The following is a 19,729-nucleotide window of genomic DNA, read 5'->3' as shown; positions in this document are numbered from 1 at the left end:
AGTGTACATGAAGGCAGAAAAAAAACTATACATAAAAAACAAATACATCTTAAAAAACAAATAAACTTGTAACTCTAAATTGGAGTTGTTCTGGGAAACAACACATAGCCTGCCACCATCTTAACTAAATAAACTAAGTACAGCCGCAACTGGTAGCCATCTTTGTTAGGATAGGAGAAGAGGGAGGTCATGTGAATTCACTGCCATCTTGATTAAAGGTAACCATAGAGACCAACAACTAAGGTCTCTAGTTTAATAATATTTTGCTAGTGTTGTGCAATATTGCCATGTCCAGACCATTGAAGACACAAAAGCTTCCAGAAAGGAGGAAACTGATGTGCAATGTCTAAATAGGAGGTGGGCCTGAAGGCCCAGCACCTACCCTATGACCATGCTCTCTAGTTCTGGGTCAGGCAGAGTCCACTCTTTTCAACTATGCAGCGCCTTTTATGCTGTGCCAACCGTGATTATCCTTGTTGAGCCTCTTTACAGATCCACCTGGTTTTTATTTGGGGACAAGGAAGCCCTCCCCATACCCAATCCATATTCACCAGCTCCTAGGTCACTTACTGGATAATTCCTCTCTGTGTTTCGGGGTGAAGGACCTGAACAAGGTCCTGACCTCCTGCAGCTCTTTCTCCTGAGCCAACATACGGATGATCCTCTGGCCGAGAAACCCTCCTGCTCCTGTCACCAAGCAGCTCCATGCAGGCATGGTCAAGACAGGAAGTGGATCACAGTGGGAGCAGGTTTGATGTAATGTCACTCCGGGGAAGGCTAGAAAGAGAAGTGCAATGGGTGCAGAGTCATGGAGTTCCTACTATGATGACATAGTAGAAGAAAATGTCCTCAAGGTATTTCTTGAACATTTGTCTCATAACATCACTTCTGGGATCCCAAAATGTGTGGGTCTTCTTAAAAAAACCCAAAACAAGCAAAGGATCAGTTTTGCAGTAGATAGCAGACACCAGATATGTAATCTTTAACTCAGATCAGCTCTGATACTGAGACACTGTAAGATCTCACAGTGTCATATTATGTCCCAAGGTTGTCCCTCACCCATTAGATGCCACTTCCAAGCTCCAGGCTGTCTTACCTGTGCTTCTGCAAAACGTCATACACACTGGGGTCCTAAAACCCTTCACTGTATATGGTTAGCTTACACTGCATATGATTAGCTTACATAATGCTTAGCTTCCTACAAAGGATACTACAAAGCATACTACAAAGGTTATGGAGGAAGAGGTGCACAAGCTGAAGAATGAGAAATGGGAACGACCTTCAACAATCTTGTTTGTTGTACCGACCTCCCAGAATGTCTAGTGGTTCATCTACCCAGAAGCTTAGGAGGCTGGGCCCTCCTGCATCAATCAGTAATCAAGACAATGGCCCACAGGTCAATCTGATGTAGGCAATTCTTCAAGGGTTGATGTTTTCTCTTTTCTGATGACTCTAGTTGTGTACAACTAATGCTGATCAAACATGACCAAAAAGTATTCTTTCAATGTGTTTGCTGTAATGATCCTTGTTATTGTTTTTATAAATTTCTCTTTGCCCCAACTTCTCTGAGCAGCTCAGTTAACTGTAGAGCATGCATATACTCATCTGAAAGACCTCTCATTATTTATTTGAATAAGCAGCTTCTGATCATCTGTTTGTTTAGGTTGACAGCAGTAGGCAAGCAAAATCGCCTTATGGTAGAAACTCTCCAAGGCTTGTTCAATCTTCACACCCTGTAGATTCATGTGGGCAAGGATATCTATGAAAGCAGCCCAACAAAAGTTGAGAATTTACTTAGAACATTATGAAAAGTTCATTCTATTTTTTTATTCCAGTATGAAGTTCTTGACTGTGAACTTAATTGGTGACCAAGTCTGGTTGTATATTCAAAAGGTTGTAAACATCTGCATGGAAGGGGTTCACAGCCTTTTTTGTGGTTAAGGTCCATACAGAGCCCAGTGCAGGTCCCACTTGGGGCTATTTTGTAGAGCCTTTCTCTATAAGCATAGCAGCATTCACTGTATATACAGAAAGCACATATGTTGCTCTGGTTCATACTTTAAATGCTTGCTTCTTATTGCCTGAAACTTGTGTAGACATACCTAGGTACTCACATAGGTTACAGAATTGTATAGGTGAAAATTCTGCAGTTAGCTATATGTCCATTTCTATAATACAGTTAGGTACTAGAGAGGCAACCATTATGAATGAAGCCCATTGAAAGATGACTGTGAACTTTTTTGAGTATTTTCCATTCTTTCTTATTTTATTAATTTATTTTTAATATTCTAATCCCAGTTCTCCCTTCCTCCTCTCTTTCCACCCCCCAATTCCTCTCCCACCTCCCATCTGCTCCTCAGAGAAGGTAAGGCATCCCCTAGAAAGTCTACTAAGTCTGTCCCATCATCTCATTGAAGCAGGACCAAGACACCCTGCCCCACCCCTGTGTCTTGGCTGATCAAGGTATCTCTCCATATAGAATGGGCTCCATTAAGTTAGTTTGTACATTAGAGTTAGATCTTGGACCCACTGTCAGTGGCCTCAGATAATGTCCTAGCTGCACCATTGCCACCTATATTAAGGGAGTCTAGTTTGGTCTTATACGTGTTCCCCATTTGTTAGATTTGAGTCAGTGATCTCTCACTAGCTCGGTCCAGCTGATTCTATGGGTTTTTCCATCATGGTCTTGACTCATTTCTTCATATTATTGTTCCTCCCTCACTTCTATTGTACTTCTGGAGCTTGGCCCATTGGTTAGTTGTGAATTTCTACATCTGCTTCTGTTTCTGGAAAAGGGTTCTAGCTTCTCTGGGGTTGTAGATTGTAGGCTGGAATCTTTTGCTTTTACATCTGGTATCCACTTAAGAGTGATGGCCTACTATATTTGTCTATCTGGTTCTGGGTTACCTCACTCAGGATGTCTTTTTTTTTCTAGCTCTGTTCATTTACCTGCAAATTTTAGGATGTCATTGTTTCTTACTGCTTAGTAGTACTCCATTGTGTAAATATACAACATTTTCTTTATCTATTCTTCAGTTGAGGGGGCATTTAGGTTGTTTCTAAGATCATTCAATTATTAATAATGTTGTTATGAGCATAGTTGAGCCAATGTCCTTGTGATGTGAATGTGCCTCCTTTGGGTATATGCCCAAAAGTGGCATTGCAGGGTCTTGAGGTAGGTTGGTCCCTAATTTTCTGAAAAATTACCATACTGATTCCCACAGTGGTTGTACAAGTTTGCACCCCCACCAGTATTGGTAGAGTGTTCCCCTTTCTCCACATCTTCTCCAGCATAAGCTGTCATTGGTGTTTTTGTTCTTACCTATTCTGATCAGTGTACGATGGAATCTCAGAGTTGTTTTGATTTGCATTTCCCTGATGACTAAGGATGTTGAGCATGTCCTTAAGTGTCTTTCTGCCATTTGAGATTGTTCTGTTGAGAATTCTCTGTTTAGATATGTACCTCATTCTTTTAATTGGATTATTTGGTAGTTTGATGTCGAGTTTGTGTTCTTTGTATATTTTAGAGATCAGCTTTCTGTCAGATGTGGAGTTGGTGAAAATCTTTTTCCATTCTGTCGGGAATCATTTTGTCTTGTTGACCATGTTCTTTGCTTTGCAGAAGCTTCTCAGTTTCAGGAGGTCCCATTTATTAATTGTTGATCTCAGTGTTTGTGCTCTTGGTGTTCTATTAAGGAAGTTGTCTCCTGTGCCTATGCGTTCAAGGCTACTTCCCACTTTTTCTTCTATGAGGTTCAGTGTGGATGGATTTATATTGAGGTCATTGATCATTTCAACTTGAGTTTTGTGCATGGGGATAGATATGGATTTATTTGCATTCTTCTACATGTTGACAGCCAGTTATACCAGAATCATTTGTTGAATATGCTTTTTCCCCATTTTACATTTTTAGCTTCTTTGTCAAAAATTAAGTGTTCATGGGTGTGTGGGTTGATATCAGGGTCTTTGATTTGATTCCATTGGTCCACCTGTCTGTTTTTATGTCAATACCAAACTGTTTTCATTACTAGAGCTCTGCAGTAGAGCTTGAAGTCAGGGATAGTGATACCCCCAGATGATCCTTTATTGTACAGGATTGTTTTTGCTATCCTGGATTTTTTGTTTTTGCATACGAAGTTGAGTATTGTTCTTTCAATGTCTCTGAAGAATGTGCTGGGATTTTGATGGGGATTTCATTGAATCTGCAGATTACTTTTGGTAAGATTGCCATTTTTACTATGTTAATCCTATTTACCCAAGAGCGTGGGAGATATTTCCATTTTCTGGTATCTGCTTTAATTTCTTTCTTTAAAGACTTAAGTTCTTGCTATACATGTCTTTCACTTGTTTGGTTAGAGCTATCCCAAGATATTTTATGTTACCTGTGGCTATTGTAAAGGGTTATGCTTTTCTGATTTCTTTCTCAGCCCTTTTATCATCTGTGCATAGGAGGGCTCCTGATTTTTTGAGTTAATCTTGTATCCCACTACATTACTGAAGGTGTTTATCAGGTGTAAGAGTTCCCTTGTAGAATTCTTTGAGTCACTTATGTAAACTGTCATATCATCTGCAAATAGTGAAAGTTTTACTTCTTCTTTTCTAATTTGTGTCTACTTGACTCTGTTTTGTTGTCTTATTGCTCTAGTTAGAACTTTAAATACTATGTTGAACAGATATGGAGAGAGTGGACCGCCTTGTCTTGCTCCCAATTTCAGTGGGATTGCTTTGAGTTTCTCTCCATTTAGTTTGATGTTGACTGTTGGGTTTCTGTATATCACCTTTACTAAGGTTAAGTATGTTCCTGTTATCCCTGATCTCTTCAAGACTTTTATCATGAAGGGGTGTTGAATTTTGTTGAAGGCTTTTTCAGTATCTAATGAGATGATCATGTGTTTTTTTCTTTCATTTGTTTATGTGGTGGATTACATTGATGAATTTTTGTATGTTGAACAATCCCCACATCTCTGGGATGAAGCCTACTTGGTCATGGTGGATGATTTTTCTGATCTGTTCTTGGATTCGATTTGCCAATGTTTTGAGTATTTTTGCATTTATGTTCATGAGAAAAATTGGTCTGTAATTATCTTTCTTAGTTGTGTCTTTGTGGGGCTTGGGCATCGGGGTTGTTGTTTGCTTGTAAAAGGATTTGGCAATGTTCCTTGTGTTTCTATTGTGTGGAATAATTTGAGGAGCATTGGTATTAGTTCTTCTTTGAACATTTGGTAGAACTCTGCGCTGAAACCATCTGGGCTTGGGCTTTTTTGTTTTGTTTTGTTTTTTTTTTTGGTTGGGAGAGTATTGATAACTGTTTCTATTTCTTCAGGGTTTATAGCTGTATTTAAGTTGTTTAACTGTTCTTGATTTAATTTTGGTGTGTGGTACTTACCTAGAAATTTGTCCATAAAGTTTTCCAGTTTTGAGGAGTACAGGTTTTTGAAGTATGACCTGATGAGACTGTGAACTTTTATCTTCATTCTATCCATCCTCATTTTTCCAACTAAAGCCTCCCTTGAGTCTCTATCAGTACCTTGGTTTGACAGTATCTTGAAGGATAGTATTCTCCAGACATGTGTCCTTTCTCATCAAATATGCAGGTACAGGAGACACAGATTGCTTGTATGCAGTCTGTTTGAATATTTCAGTTTCCATAATCCTTTTTTAGCACCTTTGTTTCCTTTTATTGAAAATAGATTCTTTTTTCACATAATATATCCTGATTATGTTTTCCCCTCCTTTTACTACTCCTGGTTCTTCCCACCTCCCCTCCCGTCTGGATCCACCTCCTTTTTGCCTCTCATTAGAAAGCAACCAGGCTTCTATGAAATAATAATAATAATATAAATACAATACAATAAGATGAAACAAAAACAAACATATCAGAATTGAATAAACAAAGAGCCTAACAGATGGCACAAGAAACAGAGACCCACTAGTTTGCATACTCAAAAATCCCATTAAAAACTAAACTGGAAGCTATAATATATGCAAAGGATGTGATTTTATCATATAAGTCTTTCATTTTGCTTGGTTAGAGTTACCTCCATATATTTCCATATTATTTGAGGCTATTGTGAAGGGTGATGCTGTTCTGATTTCTTTCTCAATCTATTTGATATTTGTGTATAGGAGGGCTACTGATTTATGTGAGTTAACTTTGTGTCCTCTACTTTGCTAAAAGTGTTTATTAGCTCTAGGAGTTTTATGATGAAATTTTTTGATCACTTGAGTAGACTATCATACTATCTGCAAATGAAGATATTTGACTTCTTCCTTTTCAAGATGATCTTCTTCAGTTGTGTGATTGCTCTAGCTAAGACTTCAAGCACTGTATCGAGTAGGTATGGAGAGAGTAGACAACCTTGTCTTGTTCCTAATGTTAGTGGGAATGCTTTGAATTTCTGGTCATTTAAGTTGATGTTGGCTATGGGCTTGCTGTATATTGTCTTTATTATATTGAAGTACATATGTTCCTTGAATCCCTAATCTCTCCAGGCCTTTTATCATGAAGAGCTGTTGGATTCTGTCAAAGGTCTTTCCTGCATCTAATGGAATGGTACTGTGGTTTTAGGCTTTCAGTTTGTTTATATGGTGGATTATACTTATGTATGTTGAACCATCCCTGCATCTTTGGGATGAAGCCTACTTTATCATGGTGGATGATCTTTTTGTTGTGCTCTTAGATTCAATTAACAAGTATTTTATTCATAAAAGAAATTGATGTGTAACTCTATTTTTTTGTAAGTCTTTATGTGGTTTTGGTATCAAAGTAGTTGTGGCTGTGTAAACTGAATTGGGCACTGTCCTTCTGTTTCTATTTTGTAGAATAATTTGAGGAGTATTGGAATTAACACTTTTTTTTAAAAGTCTGATAGAACTCTGTTAAAATCACCTGGCCCTGGGCTCCTTTTTTTTTTTTTTGGTTGGGAGACTTTTAATAACTGCTTCTATTTCACTAGGCATTATGGGTCTGTTTAAATTGATTAGCTGATCTTGATTTAACTTTGATAAGTAATGTGTATTGAGAAAATTACCCATTTTTTTCTTTTTAGATTTTCCAATTTTCCAATTTGGTGGAATGCAGATTTTAAAGTATGTCCTCATAATTCTCAGGATTTCCTTACTCTGTTGTTAATTTGGATATTCTTTATCTGTCTTTTAGTTAATTTGTATATAAGGACTTGTCAATCTTATGGCTTTTCTCAAAGAACAAACTCTTTGTTTCATAGATTATTGTATTTTTTGTTTTTATTTTATTTATTTCAGTCCTGAATTTGATTATTTCTTGATATACTCATTTTAGGTATATTTCTTCTTTTTCCTCTAGAGTCTTCATGTGTGCTATTAAGTTACTAGTATGAGATCTGTTTTTATGTAGGCAGTTAGTGTTATTTACTTGTTTCTTAGAATAGCTTCATATCCCATAAGTTTGGATATGTTATGATTTCATTTCATTCAATTGTAAAATGTTTTTTAATTTCTTTCTTATTTCTGTCATGTCTCATTTTTCCTACAGTAGAGAGTTATTTAGTTTCCATGAGTTTGTGAACTTCTGTTATTGATATCCAGTTTTACTATGTGGTGGTCTATCTAGGAGGCAGGGTGTTAGTTCAAGAAACTGATTTTTGTATCTGTTGAGACTTGCTTTTTGTTCATGTGGTCAGTTTTGTAGGAAGTTACATGAGGTGCTGAGAATAATTTATATTCTGTATGCTTCTTGTTTCTTTATAGGTGCATCCTTCGTTAGGTTGTGGAAATTTTCTTCTATGATTTTGTTGAAAATATTTTCCATGCCTTTGACCTGGATTCTTCTCCTTCATCTATTCCTATTATTATTAGATTTGGTCTTTTCATAGTATGCAAGATTTCCTGGATATTTTGTGTCATGTGATTTTCAGATTTAACATTTTCTTTGAAAAAGATATACAGTAAACCAACATCCAACATCAAACTAAATGGACAGAAACTCAACGCAATTCCTCTAAAATCAGGAACAAGACAAGGCTGTCCACTCTCTCCATACCTTTTCAATATTGTGCTTGAAGTTCTAGCCAGAGCAATAAGACAATAAAAGAAGATCAGGGTATACAAATTGGAAAGGAAGAAGTCAAACTTTCACTATTTGCAGATGATATGATACATGGGAATTCCTACACCTGATAAACCTTCAGCAATGTGGCAGGATGCAAGATTAACTTAAAAAAATCAGTAGCACTATTACAGACAAATGATGAATGGGCTGAGAAAGAAATCAGAGAAACATCACCCTTTACAATAACCACAAAGAACATAAAATATCTTGGAATAATGCTAACCAAACAAGTGAAAGACCTGTATAGCAAGAATTTTGAGTCTTTAAAGAAAGAAATTAAAGAAGACACCAGAAAATGGAAAGATCTCTCATGCTCTTGTATGTAGTAAAAATGGCAATCTTGCCAAAAGCAGTCTACAGATTCAATGCAATCCCTATCAAAATACTGGTACAATTTTTCACAGACCTTGAAAGAACAATAATCAGATTTATATGTAAAAACAAAAGACCCAGGATAGCCAAAACAACACTGTACAATAAAGGAACTTCTGGAGGCATCATGATCCCTGACTTCAAGCTCTATCATAGAGTTATAGTAATGAAAACAGCTTGGTATTGGCACAAAAAATAGACAGGTAGACCAATGGAATCAAATTGAAAACCCTGATATTAACCAACATACCTACAAACACTTGAGTTTTGACGAAGAAGCTAAAAGTATACACTGGAAAAAAGAAAGCATTTTCAACAAATGATGCTGGTATAACTAGATGCTGGCATGTAGAAGACTGCAGATAGATCCATGTCTGTCACTATGCACAAAACATAAGTCCAAATGGATCAAAGACCTCAATATAAATCCACACTAACCTCTTAGAAGAGAAAGTGGGAGGTACTTTTGAACAAATTGGTACAGGAGACTGCTCTGTTTTTTTTTTTTTTTAATGAATGGGGACTGGAGAGATGCCCGGTGGTAAAGAGGAATGCCTGCTCTCTTTTTCTCCCCTCAATATATGTTTTTATTTAAATTAGAAACATGAATGCTTCACATGTCAGTCCCAGCTCCCTCTCCCACCCCTCCTCCCATGCCCCTCCACCAGACCCTCCCCAGTCCTCCCCCCCAGTCCCCACATCATTCCCCAGGGAAGGTGAGGCCCTCCTTGGGGGGGATCTCTAAAGTCTGTCATTTCATCCAGGGCAGGACCTTCCCCATGTGTCCAGGCTGAGAGAGCATCCCTCTATTTGGATTGGACTCCCAAAGTTCATTCATATGCCATGGTAAACACTGATCTGCTACCCAAGGACCCAGTGATTTCTGAGGTCTTCTCACTGACACTACATTTGTGGAGTCTGGATCAGTCCCCTGTTGACCTCTTAGCCATCAGTCTGGGGCTCAAGAGCTCCCCCCTTGTCCAGTCTTTGTGGGTTTCACCAGCACGGTCTTGACCCCTTTGCTCATCACTCCTCCATCTCTGTCACTGGGTTCCAGGAGTTCAGTTCAGTGTTTAGCTGTGGGTATCTGTCTCTGCTTCTATCAGTCACTGGAAGAAGGTTATTCGGGGGTCCAGATCAGTCCCATGCTGGCCTCCCTGCTGTCGGTCTGGGGTCCAAGAGCTCTCCCCTGTTCAGATCAGCTGTCTATGCTGGTTTTGCCAGCCCATTCTTTGCCAATTTGCTCATCGCTCCTCTCTCTCTGTCACTGGGTTCCTTGGGTTCAGTTCAGTGTTTAACTGTGGGTGTTTGCCATTAGTCACTGGATGAAGGCTCCCGGATGGTTATAGACATCAAGTTCATTATCAGGAATGGGCATTCGAGGTAGTCTCTCCACTATTGCTTAGCTTGCCAATTGGTGTCATCCCTTTAGATCACTAGAGGTCACACTGGTGCCTGATCTGTCTTCTAACCTATGATTCCCTCTTCCCCCTATTCCACCCCCCCACTCAACCTTCCTGTTCTCCCATGACCTACTCTCTCTTCTCCTCACCCCTCTTCTTCCCAGCTCCCACTCCCCCCCCTCACCGTGTTCCCCATCTGTTTAGAGGATCTTGCCTCATTCCTCTTCTCTTGGGTACTATGCATATCTTTTAGGTTCTTTCCTGTTTCCCAGACTCTTTATCAGTGGAAGTGCATACTGGCACTATCCTGATCCATGTCTAAAATCCATTTATGAATGAGTACATACCATGTTTGTCTTTTTGCGACTGGGTTACCTCACTCAGGATGGTTTCTTCCAGTGCTATCCATTTCCCTGCGAATTTCAAGATTCCATTGTTTTTTTCTGCTGAGTAATACTCCATTGTGTAAATGTACCACATTTTCTCTATCCACTCTTCAGTTGAGGGGCATCTAGGTTGCTTCCAGGTTCTGGCTATTACAAACAATGCTGCTATGAACATAGTGGAGCAGATGCCCTTGTTGTATGAACCTGCCTCATTTGGATAAATGCCTAAGAGTGGAATTGCTGGGTCTAGTGGTAGATTAATTCCCATTTTCCTGATGAATCTCCATACTGATTTCCAAAGAGGCTGTATGAGTCGGCATTCCCACCAGCAGTGGAGGAGTGTTCCTCTCTCTCCACATCCTCTCCAGCATAAATTGTCTTCGGTGTTTTTGATTCTAGCCATTCTGACAGGAGTAAGATGGTATCTCAGAGTTGTTTTGATTTGCATTTCCCTGATGGCTAAGGATGTTGAGCACTTTCTTAAGTGTCTCTTGGCCATTTTAGCCTCCTCTACTGAGAATTCTCTATTTAGCTCTGTACCCCACCTTTCAAGTGGATCCTTTGGTGTTTTGGAGACTTGTTTCTTGAGTTCTTTGTAAATTTTGGAGATTAGCCCTCTGTCAGATGTAGGGTTAGTGAATATCTTTTCCCATTCTGTGGCCTGCCTTTTTGTCTTTTTGACTGTGTCCTTTGCCTTACAGAAGCTTTTTAGTTTCAGGAGGTCCCATTTGTTAATTGTCGATCTCAGTGTTTGTGCCACTGGTGTTATGTTCAGGAAGTGGTCTCCTGTACCAACTCGTTGAAGAGTATCTCCTACTTTCTCTTCTAAAAGTTTCAATGTGGCTGGATTTATGTTGAGATCTTTGATCCATTTGGACTTAAGTTTTGTACAAGGCGATAAACATGGATCTATCTGCAGTCTTCTGCCTACCAGTACCCAGTTATGCCAGCACCATTTGTTGAAGATGCTTTCTTTTTTCCATTGTATAGTTTTAGCTTCTTTGCCAAAAATGAAGTGTGCATAGGTGTGTGGGTTAAAATCAGGGTTTTCAATTCGGTTCCATAGGTCTACCTGTCTATTTTTGTGCCAATACCAAGCTGTTTTCAGGACTATAGCTCTATAATAGAACTTGAAGTCAGGTATGGTGATGCCTCCTGAAGTTCCTTTATTGTATAGGGTTGTTTTGGCTATCCTGGGCCTTTTGTTTTTCCATATAAAGTTGATTATTGTTCTTTCCAGGTCCTTGAAGAATTGTGATGGAATTTTGATAGGGATTGCATTGAATCTGTAGACTGCTTTTGGCAAGATTGCCATTTTTATTATGTTGATCCTACCAATCCAAGAGCATGGGAGATCTGTCCATTTTCTGGTATCCTCTTTGATTTCTTTCTTTAAAGACTCAAAGTTCTTGATATACAGGTCTTTCACTTCCTTGGTTAGCATTATCCCCAGGTATTTGATGCTGTTTATGGCTATTGTAAAGGGTGATGTTTCTCTGATTTCTTTCTCAGTCACTTTATCATCTGTATATAATAGGGCCACTGATTTTTTTGAGTTTACCTTGTATCCTGCCACTTTGCTGAAAGTGTTTATCAGCTCTAGGAGTTCCCTTGCGGAGTTTTTCGGGTCACTTATGTAAACTATCATATCATCTGCAAATAGTGAAAGTATGACTTCTTCTTTTCCTATCTGTATCCCCTTGATCTCCTTTTGTTGTCTTATTGCTGTAGCTAGAACTTCAAGTACAATATTGAAGAGATATGGAAAGAGTGAACAGCCTTGTCTTGTACCTGATTTTAGAGGTATTGCTTTGAGTTTCTCTCCATTTAGTTTGATGTTAGCTGTTGGTTTACTGTATATTGCTTTTATTATATTCAGGTATGTTCCTGTTATCCCTGATCTCTCTAAGACCTTTATCATGAAGGGGTGCTGGATTTTGTCAAAGGCTTTTTCAGCATCTAGTGAGATGATCATATGGTTTTTCTTTCGCAGTTTGTTTATATGGTGGATAACATTGATAGATTTTCTAATGTTGAACCATCCCTGCATTCCTGGGATGAAGCCTACTTGATCATGGTGGATGATTTTCTGATGTGTTCTTGAATCCGGTTTGTGAGTATTTATTGAGTATTTTTGCATCGATGTTCATGAGGGAAATTGGTCTATAGTTCTCTTTCTTAGTTGTGTCTTTGTGTGGCTTGGGTATCGAGGTGATTGTAGCCTCATAGAAAGAGTTTGGCAGTGATCCTCCTGCTTCTATTGTGTGGAATACTTTGAGGAGTATTGGAATTAGCTCTTCTTTGAATTTCTGGTAGAATTCTGCACTGAAGCCATCTGGGCCTGGACTTTTTTTTTTGTTTGGGAGACTTTTGATGACTGCTTCTATTTCATTAGGTGTTATAGGTCTGTTTAGATTGTTTATCTGCTCTTGATTCAGCTTTGGCAAGTGATATCTATCCAGGAAATTGTCCATTTCCTTTAAATTTTCGAATTTTGTGGAGTACAGATTTTCAAAGTATGCCCTGATGATTCTCTGGATTTCCTCAGAGTCCATTGTTATGTCCCCTTTTTCATTTCTGATTTTGTTAATTAGCATGCTCTCTCTGTCTCTGTCTTTTGGTTAGTTTGGACAGAGGTTTGTCTATTTTGTTGATTTTCTCAAAGAACCAACTCTTTGTTTCATTGATTCTTCTCAATGTTTTCCTGGTTTCTACTTGATTGATTTCAGCCCTCAATTTGTTTATTTCCTGGCGTCTGCTCCTCCTGGGTTTGTTTGCTTCTTTTTGTTGTAGAACATTCAGCTGTGCTATTAATTCTCTAGTATGATTGTTCTCCTGTTTCGTCATGTGGACACTTAGTGCTATGAACTTTCCTCCCAGCACAGCTTTCAAAGTGTCCCATAAGTTTGCGTATGTTGTGTCTTCATTCTCATTGAATTCCAGGAAGTCTTTAATTTCTTTTTTTATTTCTTCCTTTACTCAGGGATGGTGCAGTTGTGCATTGTTCAATTTCCATGAGTTTGTAGGGTTTCTGAGATTTGTGTTATTGTTGAATTCTAATTTTAATGCATAATGGTCTGATAAGACACAGGGTGTTATTCCAATTTTTTTTTTATCTGTGGAGATTTGCTATGTTTCCTATTATGTGGTCAATTTTAGAGAAGGTTTCATGTGGCGCTGAGAAGAAGGTATATCCCTTTGTGTTTGGGTGGAATGTTCTATAGATGTCTGTTAAACCCAGTTGGGTCATAACTTCTATTAGTTCTTTTGTTTCTTTGTTAAAGTTTCTGTCTGGAGGTCCTGTCTAGCGGTGAGAGCCGAGTGTTGAAGTCTCCTACTATTAGTGTGTGAGATTTTATGTGCAATTTGAGCTTTAGTAATATTTCTTTCACGAATGTAGGTGCCTTTGTATTTGGGGCATAGATGTTTAAAATGAGACTTCATCTTGATGGACTTTTCCGTTGATGAACATGAAGTGTCCTTCTTCATCTCTTTTGATTGATTTTAATTTGTTAGATATTAGGATTGCTACACCCGCTTTTTTCTTGGGACTGTTTGATTGGCAGATCTTTTCCCAATCCTTTACTCTGAGACAACATCCATCTTTGATGTTGAGATGTGTTTCTTGTATGCAGCAAAAGGGTTCTGTATTCATATCCATTCTGCTAGTCTGTGTCTTTTTGTAGGAAAGTTGAGGCCATTGACTTTGAGGGATATTAATGACCATTGATTGATTATTCTTGTTTGTGCTTGATTTATTGTTAGTGAAGTTATTTTGTGTAGTTTCTCCTCCCTTTTTCTTTTGGTGTTTTGTAAAGTGGGATTATATATTGCCTGTGTCTTTGTGAGTGTAATTATCTTCCTTGGATCTAGGTTTTCCTTCTAGCACTTTCTGTAGAGCTGGATTCATGGATACGTATTGTTTAAATCTGCCTTTATCATGGAATATTTTGTTTTCTCCATCTATGGTAATTGAAAGCTTGCTGGATATAGTAGTCTGGGCTTTTTCCCTTAGCGTTTGTAGGACATCTATCCAGGATCTTCTGGCTTTCATCGTTTCCATTGAGAAGTCAGGTGTAATTCGGATAGGTCTGCCTTTATATGTTACTTGGCCTTTTTCTTTAGCTGCTCTTAATATTTTCTCTTTATTCTGTAGGTTTGATGGTTTGATTATTATATGGTGAGGTGACTTCTTTTCCTGGTCCAGCCTATTTGGTGTTCTGTAAGATTCTTGTATTTTCATAGGCATATCCTTCTTTAAGTTAGGGAAGTCTTCTTCTATGATTTTGTTGAATATGCTTTCTGTACCTTTGAGTCGTATTTCTTCACCTTCTTCTATACCTATTATTCTCAGGTTTGGCTTCTTCACAGTGTCCCATATTTCCTGGATATTTTGTATTAGGGATTTGTTGGTTTTGAGATTTTCTTTGGTTGACGACTGTATATCCTCTAATGAGTCTTCAACACCTGAGATTCTCTCTTCTATCTCTTGTATTCTATTGGTGATACTTGCATCTGTAGTTCCTGATCGTTTACCCAGCTTTTCTATTTCCAGCATACCCTCATTCTGTGTTTTCTTTATCGTTTCTATTTCAGCTTTCAATCCTTCAACTGTTTGAGTTGTTTCCTTCATTTGTTTGGTTGTTTTTTCTTGGTGCTCTTTAGATTCTTTGAGAGATTTGTTTATTTCTTGATTCCCCCCCCCATTTCATGGATTTTTTGTTTGTTTTTTTTCTTCTATTTCTTTAAGGGATTTCCTCATTTCTTCTTTGAGGGTCTCTATCATCTTCATAAAATAATTTTTAAGGCCTGTCTCCTCTGCTTCGTCTATGTAGTGCTTTTCAGGTCTTGCTGGTGTTGGTTCCCTAGATTCTGGTGGAGCCATGTTGGTATTTCTATTGCTGAGTGAGCTCTTATTTTGTCTTCTTCCCATCTCTTCTTCCAGTGGGTGCTGGTGGGGTCTTTCTGTCTCCACTGGTCTTCTTCCTTCCTGTAGCTGAAGCTGGGGATACTGACACTGAAACTTAAGCTGAAGCTGGGCTTGCCGGAGTTTGGGGGCTGGAAGGGCTGATGTCTTTCCTGTGTGGCGGGTCTTCTGGATGCCAGGAGCTGCCCCAGAAGATCCAGGGTGTTGTGCGGGGGACGGGGAGTGCCCCTGCCGGAGCGAGACTGCTTTCTGATCATAAATAACACCAGTATCATAGACACTGAGATAGTCAATTAATAAATGGGACCTCCTGAAACTGAGAAGCTTCAGTAAGGCAAAGGGCACAGTCAACAAAACAAAAAAAATGGATAGCACTAGAAGAAACCATCCTGAGCAAGGTAACCCAGTCACAAAAAGACAAACATGGTGTGTACTCACTCATATATAGATTTTAGACATGGAGCAGGGGAGTGTCAGCCTACAATCCCACTGCCAGAGAGTCTGGGAAACAGGGAGGATCCTAAGAGAGATATGCATGGTACCCCAGAGAAGGAGAATGGGACAGGACCTCCTGAGTGGACTGGGAGCATGGGGGAGGGGAGAGAGAGCTAGGAAAAAGTGAGGGTCAGAAGAGAAGGGGAGAGGAGGACATGGGGGAACAGGAAGGTTGAATCAGGGGAGGAATAGAGGACAGCAGGATGAGAGATACCATAATAGAGGGAGTCATTATAGTTTTTAGGAGAGATCTGGCACTAGTGAGATTTCCAGAGGTCTACAAAGATTTCACCAACTGGCAATCTAAGTAATAGTGGAGAGGCTACCTTAAATGCCCTTCCCTGATAATGAGATTGACCATACTTTATATGCCATCCTAGAGCCTTCATCCAGTGGCTGATGGAAGCAGAGGCAGAAACTCACCGGTAAACACTGAACTGAACTCCTGGAACCCAGTTGCAGAGAGGGAGGAGTGATGAGCAAAGGGGTCAAGACTGGACTGGTGAAACCCACAGAAACAGTGGGAGCTCATGGACCCCAGACTGATGGCTGAGACACAAGCATGGGACTGATCCAGATCCCCTGAACGTGGGTGTCAGTGAGGAGGCCTTGGCATTCTTTGTGGCCTCAGGTAGTAGATCAGTATTTATCCCTGGCATATGAACGGTCTTTGGGAGCCCATTCCACATGGAGGGATGCTCTCTCCACCTGGACACATGGGGGAGGGCCTAGGCCCTGTCCCAGGATGATATGACAGACTTTGGAGATCCCCCATGGAGGGTCTCACCCTCCCTGGAGAGTGGAGTGATGATTGGGTGGGGGAATGGGGGGCTAGTGGGGGGATGGGGTGGAGGGGAGGGAGAGGGAGCTGGGGTTGACATGTGAAGCAAGTTTGCTTCTAATTTAAATAAAATAAATAAAAAAGATATCTCAGTGCTCAGCTATGGGTGCCTATTTCTGCTTTGATCAGCTACTGGGTCAAGGCTCTAGGTATGGTAACCAAGGTAGCCATCCATCTCATTATAGGGGAAGGGCATCAAAGGCAGCTTCTCCACCACTGCCTAGATTCTTAGTTGGGGTTATCCATGTGGATCCCTGAACATTTCCTCTGTGCCAAACCTTTCTCCAAACCTGTGCTGGCTCCCTTTACCAAGGCATCTCCTTTCTTTCTTTCTTCTATTCCTCCCCTATCTCAGTTCTCCTCCCCCTTCTCCCCTTCTCCTCCTTCCATCTCCCTCCTCTCTCCCCCATGCTCCCAATTTGCTCAGGCATTCTTGTCCTCCTTCCCTTCTTCAGGGGACCATGAGTTTTTCTCTTGGGGTCCTCCTTGTTTTCTAGCTCTTCTGGAGGTGTGGATTCTAGGCTGGTAGTTCTTTTCTCTATGCCTAAAAAGCATATATAAATGCATACATACCATGTTTTTTTGTGTGTGTGTGACTGGGTTACCTCACTTAGGATGATTTCTTCTAGTTTCATCCATTTGCTGTGAATTTCAAGATTCCATTTTATTCCCTGTTGAACAGTACTCCATTGTGTAAATTTAGCACATTTTGTCTATCCACTCTTCAGTTGAAGGGCATTTAGATTGCTTCCAGGTTCTGGCTATTACAAACAATGATGCTATTAACACAGTTGAACATATGTGTTTGTCGTACGAATGTGCATTCTTTGGGTATATGCCCAGGAGAGGAATTGCTGCATCTTGAGGGAGACTCATTTCCATTTTCCTGACAAAGCGCCATGCTGATTTCCAGAGTGGTCATCCAAGTTTGCACCCCCACCAGCAGTGGAGGAGTGTTCCCCTTTCTCCACATCCTCTCTAGCATAGACTGCCATTGGTGTTTTTGATTTTAGCCATTCTGGCAGGTGTAAGATGGTATCTCAGAGTTGTTTTGAGTTGCATTTCCCTGAGGGCTAAGGATGTTGAACACTTTCTTAAGTGTCTTTTAGCCATTTTAGATTCCTCTATTGAGAATTCTCTATTTAGTTCTGCACTCCACTTTTTAATTGGATCCTTTGGTGTTTTGGTGGCTAGCTTCTTGAGTTCATTGTATATTTTGGAAATCAGACCCCCTCCATGAAAGGTATCATAGTTCCCTATCTTGTCTTCAATTTTGAAAATCTCTCTTCCATCTCTTATATTCTGCTAGTGAGGCTTGCCTCTGAGGTTCCTGTTTGAGTTACTAAAGTTTTCATTTCCAGATTTCTCTCTTTCTCTCAGTTTGAATTTTCATCTTCCTTCCTTCCTTCCTTCCTTCCTTTTCACAGCTGACTCTACTTCCATTTTCAGGCCTTGGACTTTTTTTGCTCACTTTCTTCCACTGTTCATGTTTTCATAGATTTTTTAAGGGGTTTATTCATTTCCTCTTTAAAGACCCCTGTCACATTCATAAAGGGTATTTTTAAGGTCTTTTTCTTACGCTTCAGGTGTGTCCAGATACTCAGGGTTGCTGGGCTCTAGTGGAGACATTTTGTCCTGACTGTTACAGATTGTGTTTTTGCACTGGTGTCTGGGTATCTGAGTTTGGAACAATTGTGATGGAGTTGGGGGCTGGGATAAAGCAATGAGTTGGGGGAACACAGTTTGGAGGAGTAGATCTGTGTGATGGACTGGAGATGAAGGCAGAGGAGATGGGGAGGCTGCACAGGTGGACTGTTGCAGAAATAGGAGTGAGACTGCAGGGTTAGATTTGGAGGCGAGGAGGAGTGGTAAAGATCTTCAGTTAACCCTGCACAGGTGGACTGTTGCAGAAATAGGGGTGAGACTGCAGGATTAGATTTGGAGGCGAGGAGGAGTGGTAAAGATCTTCAGTTAACCTACCTGCATGCCTGGCTGGATTGAAGTAACCTCAGGTTTCCAGGGGGCACCTGTTGGAGTTGGGGCTGGGATAAAGCTGTGAGTGGGGAAGGAAGTTTGGAGGAAGCTCTATAATTAAGCTACCTGCTTTCCTGGCCTGAGTCCCTTTTTAACTCTTTTATTTTTGTGTGTACCAATGCCAGGTATCTCTCCTCTCCCTTATAACTTGTGTATAAAATGTCATGTTCCTGCTGGCATTTAAGCTAAACGACTTTGGACTTTCATCAGGTATCTGTGTGTGTGTGTGTGTGTGTGTGTGTGTGTGTGTGTGTGTGTGTTGACTGTTATCCAGGCTGGCTTCATTTTTATATAAGGATTAGAAGCAAGGGCCACTGGACCCCATTAAATCTGTATTTTGATTCTTCAGCTTGACTGTTGCCCTTAGCAATCTGGTATATCAGATCTTTCATTAAAACCATAGAATTTGACTCTTTAGATTTTCTCTCAACTGGAACAAACTTTGTTTCGAGACTTTCCATGTTGAATAGCTAGGAGATAGGGAGAAATAGAGGGAGAGGTAGAGGGAGAGGGGGAGGGATAGGGAGGGAGAGGGAGGGAGAGGGAGGGAGAGGGAGGGAGAGGGAGAGGATTCTTTTTATCTACCTGTTAATAATGACACATTAGCCCCAGGGCATTTATTTCACTTCTAAGTGATTACCTAAGATTCACCCTGATGGGAAGAGACCTGTGCCTCTCCTTCCTGGACTTATGTTTATCCACAGCACTGTTCTTGACAAGAGTCTAAAATTATGGAATTTTATACATTTAGAAAAGGGTCAGAAGATGGAAGAGAATGAGATAAACAGAGCTTAGAGTTGAAGGCCAAAACCTTTTGAAAACCCACTGTCTACCTGAGCATTTGCTGAAACTTCCAAATTAGACACCCAGGAAGAAATTTCATAAGTATCTTATACTTCTTCCAACGTAGATCCTCCCCAAAGTAACAAGTACTAGGCCCATATTATCCCCTTTCCAATTAAAGCTTTTTTGAGACTTTATCGATGGGTTTTGCTTTCACGATCTCTTAAAGGGTAATATATCACCAAATTTTGTCTGTCTGCATTCTCCTTTCACTCCAATCTGTAGCTAGTACAGCTTAGAGCATGTTTCTTACCTGTTGTTGCCACTGGTAGTTGAGGGGGTATTTCCAAAGACCCAGTATTGTTCCTTTCAGGCTACAATAGTAGGAATGACTCAGTG

General features: G+C 40.0%; 1 protein-coding gene across 1 annotated transcript in view; it reads right to left on the bottom strand.

Moving 5' to 3' along the window:
- The window catches only part of LOC101837099 (3 beta-hydroxysteroid dehydrogenase type 3-like), a 35,649-nt gene that overhangs the window by 7,102 nt on the left and 8,818 nt on the right, over positions 1-19,729 (bottom strand). The window contains 1 exon segment of the mRNA NM_001281397.1: positions 571-777. Coding sequence (NP_001268326.1) covers positions 571-715 — 145 coding nt within the window. The 5' untranslated portion in view covers positions 716-777.

The sequence above is a fragment of the Mesocricetus auratus genome, unplaced genomic scaffold (assembly GCF_017639785.1).
Source record: "Mesocricetus auratus isolate SY011 unplaced genomic scaffold, BCM_Maur_2.0 Super-Scaffold_100009, whole genome shotgun sequence".
Classification (NCBI taxonomy): Eukaryota; Metazoa; Chordata; class Mammalia; order Rodentia; family Cricetidae; genus Mesocricetus; species Mesocricetus auratus.
Note: the sequence above shows the minus strand (reverse complement) of the source record. Positions and strands in the feature narration are given on the sequence as shown.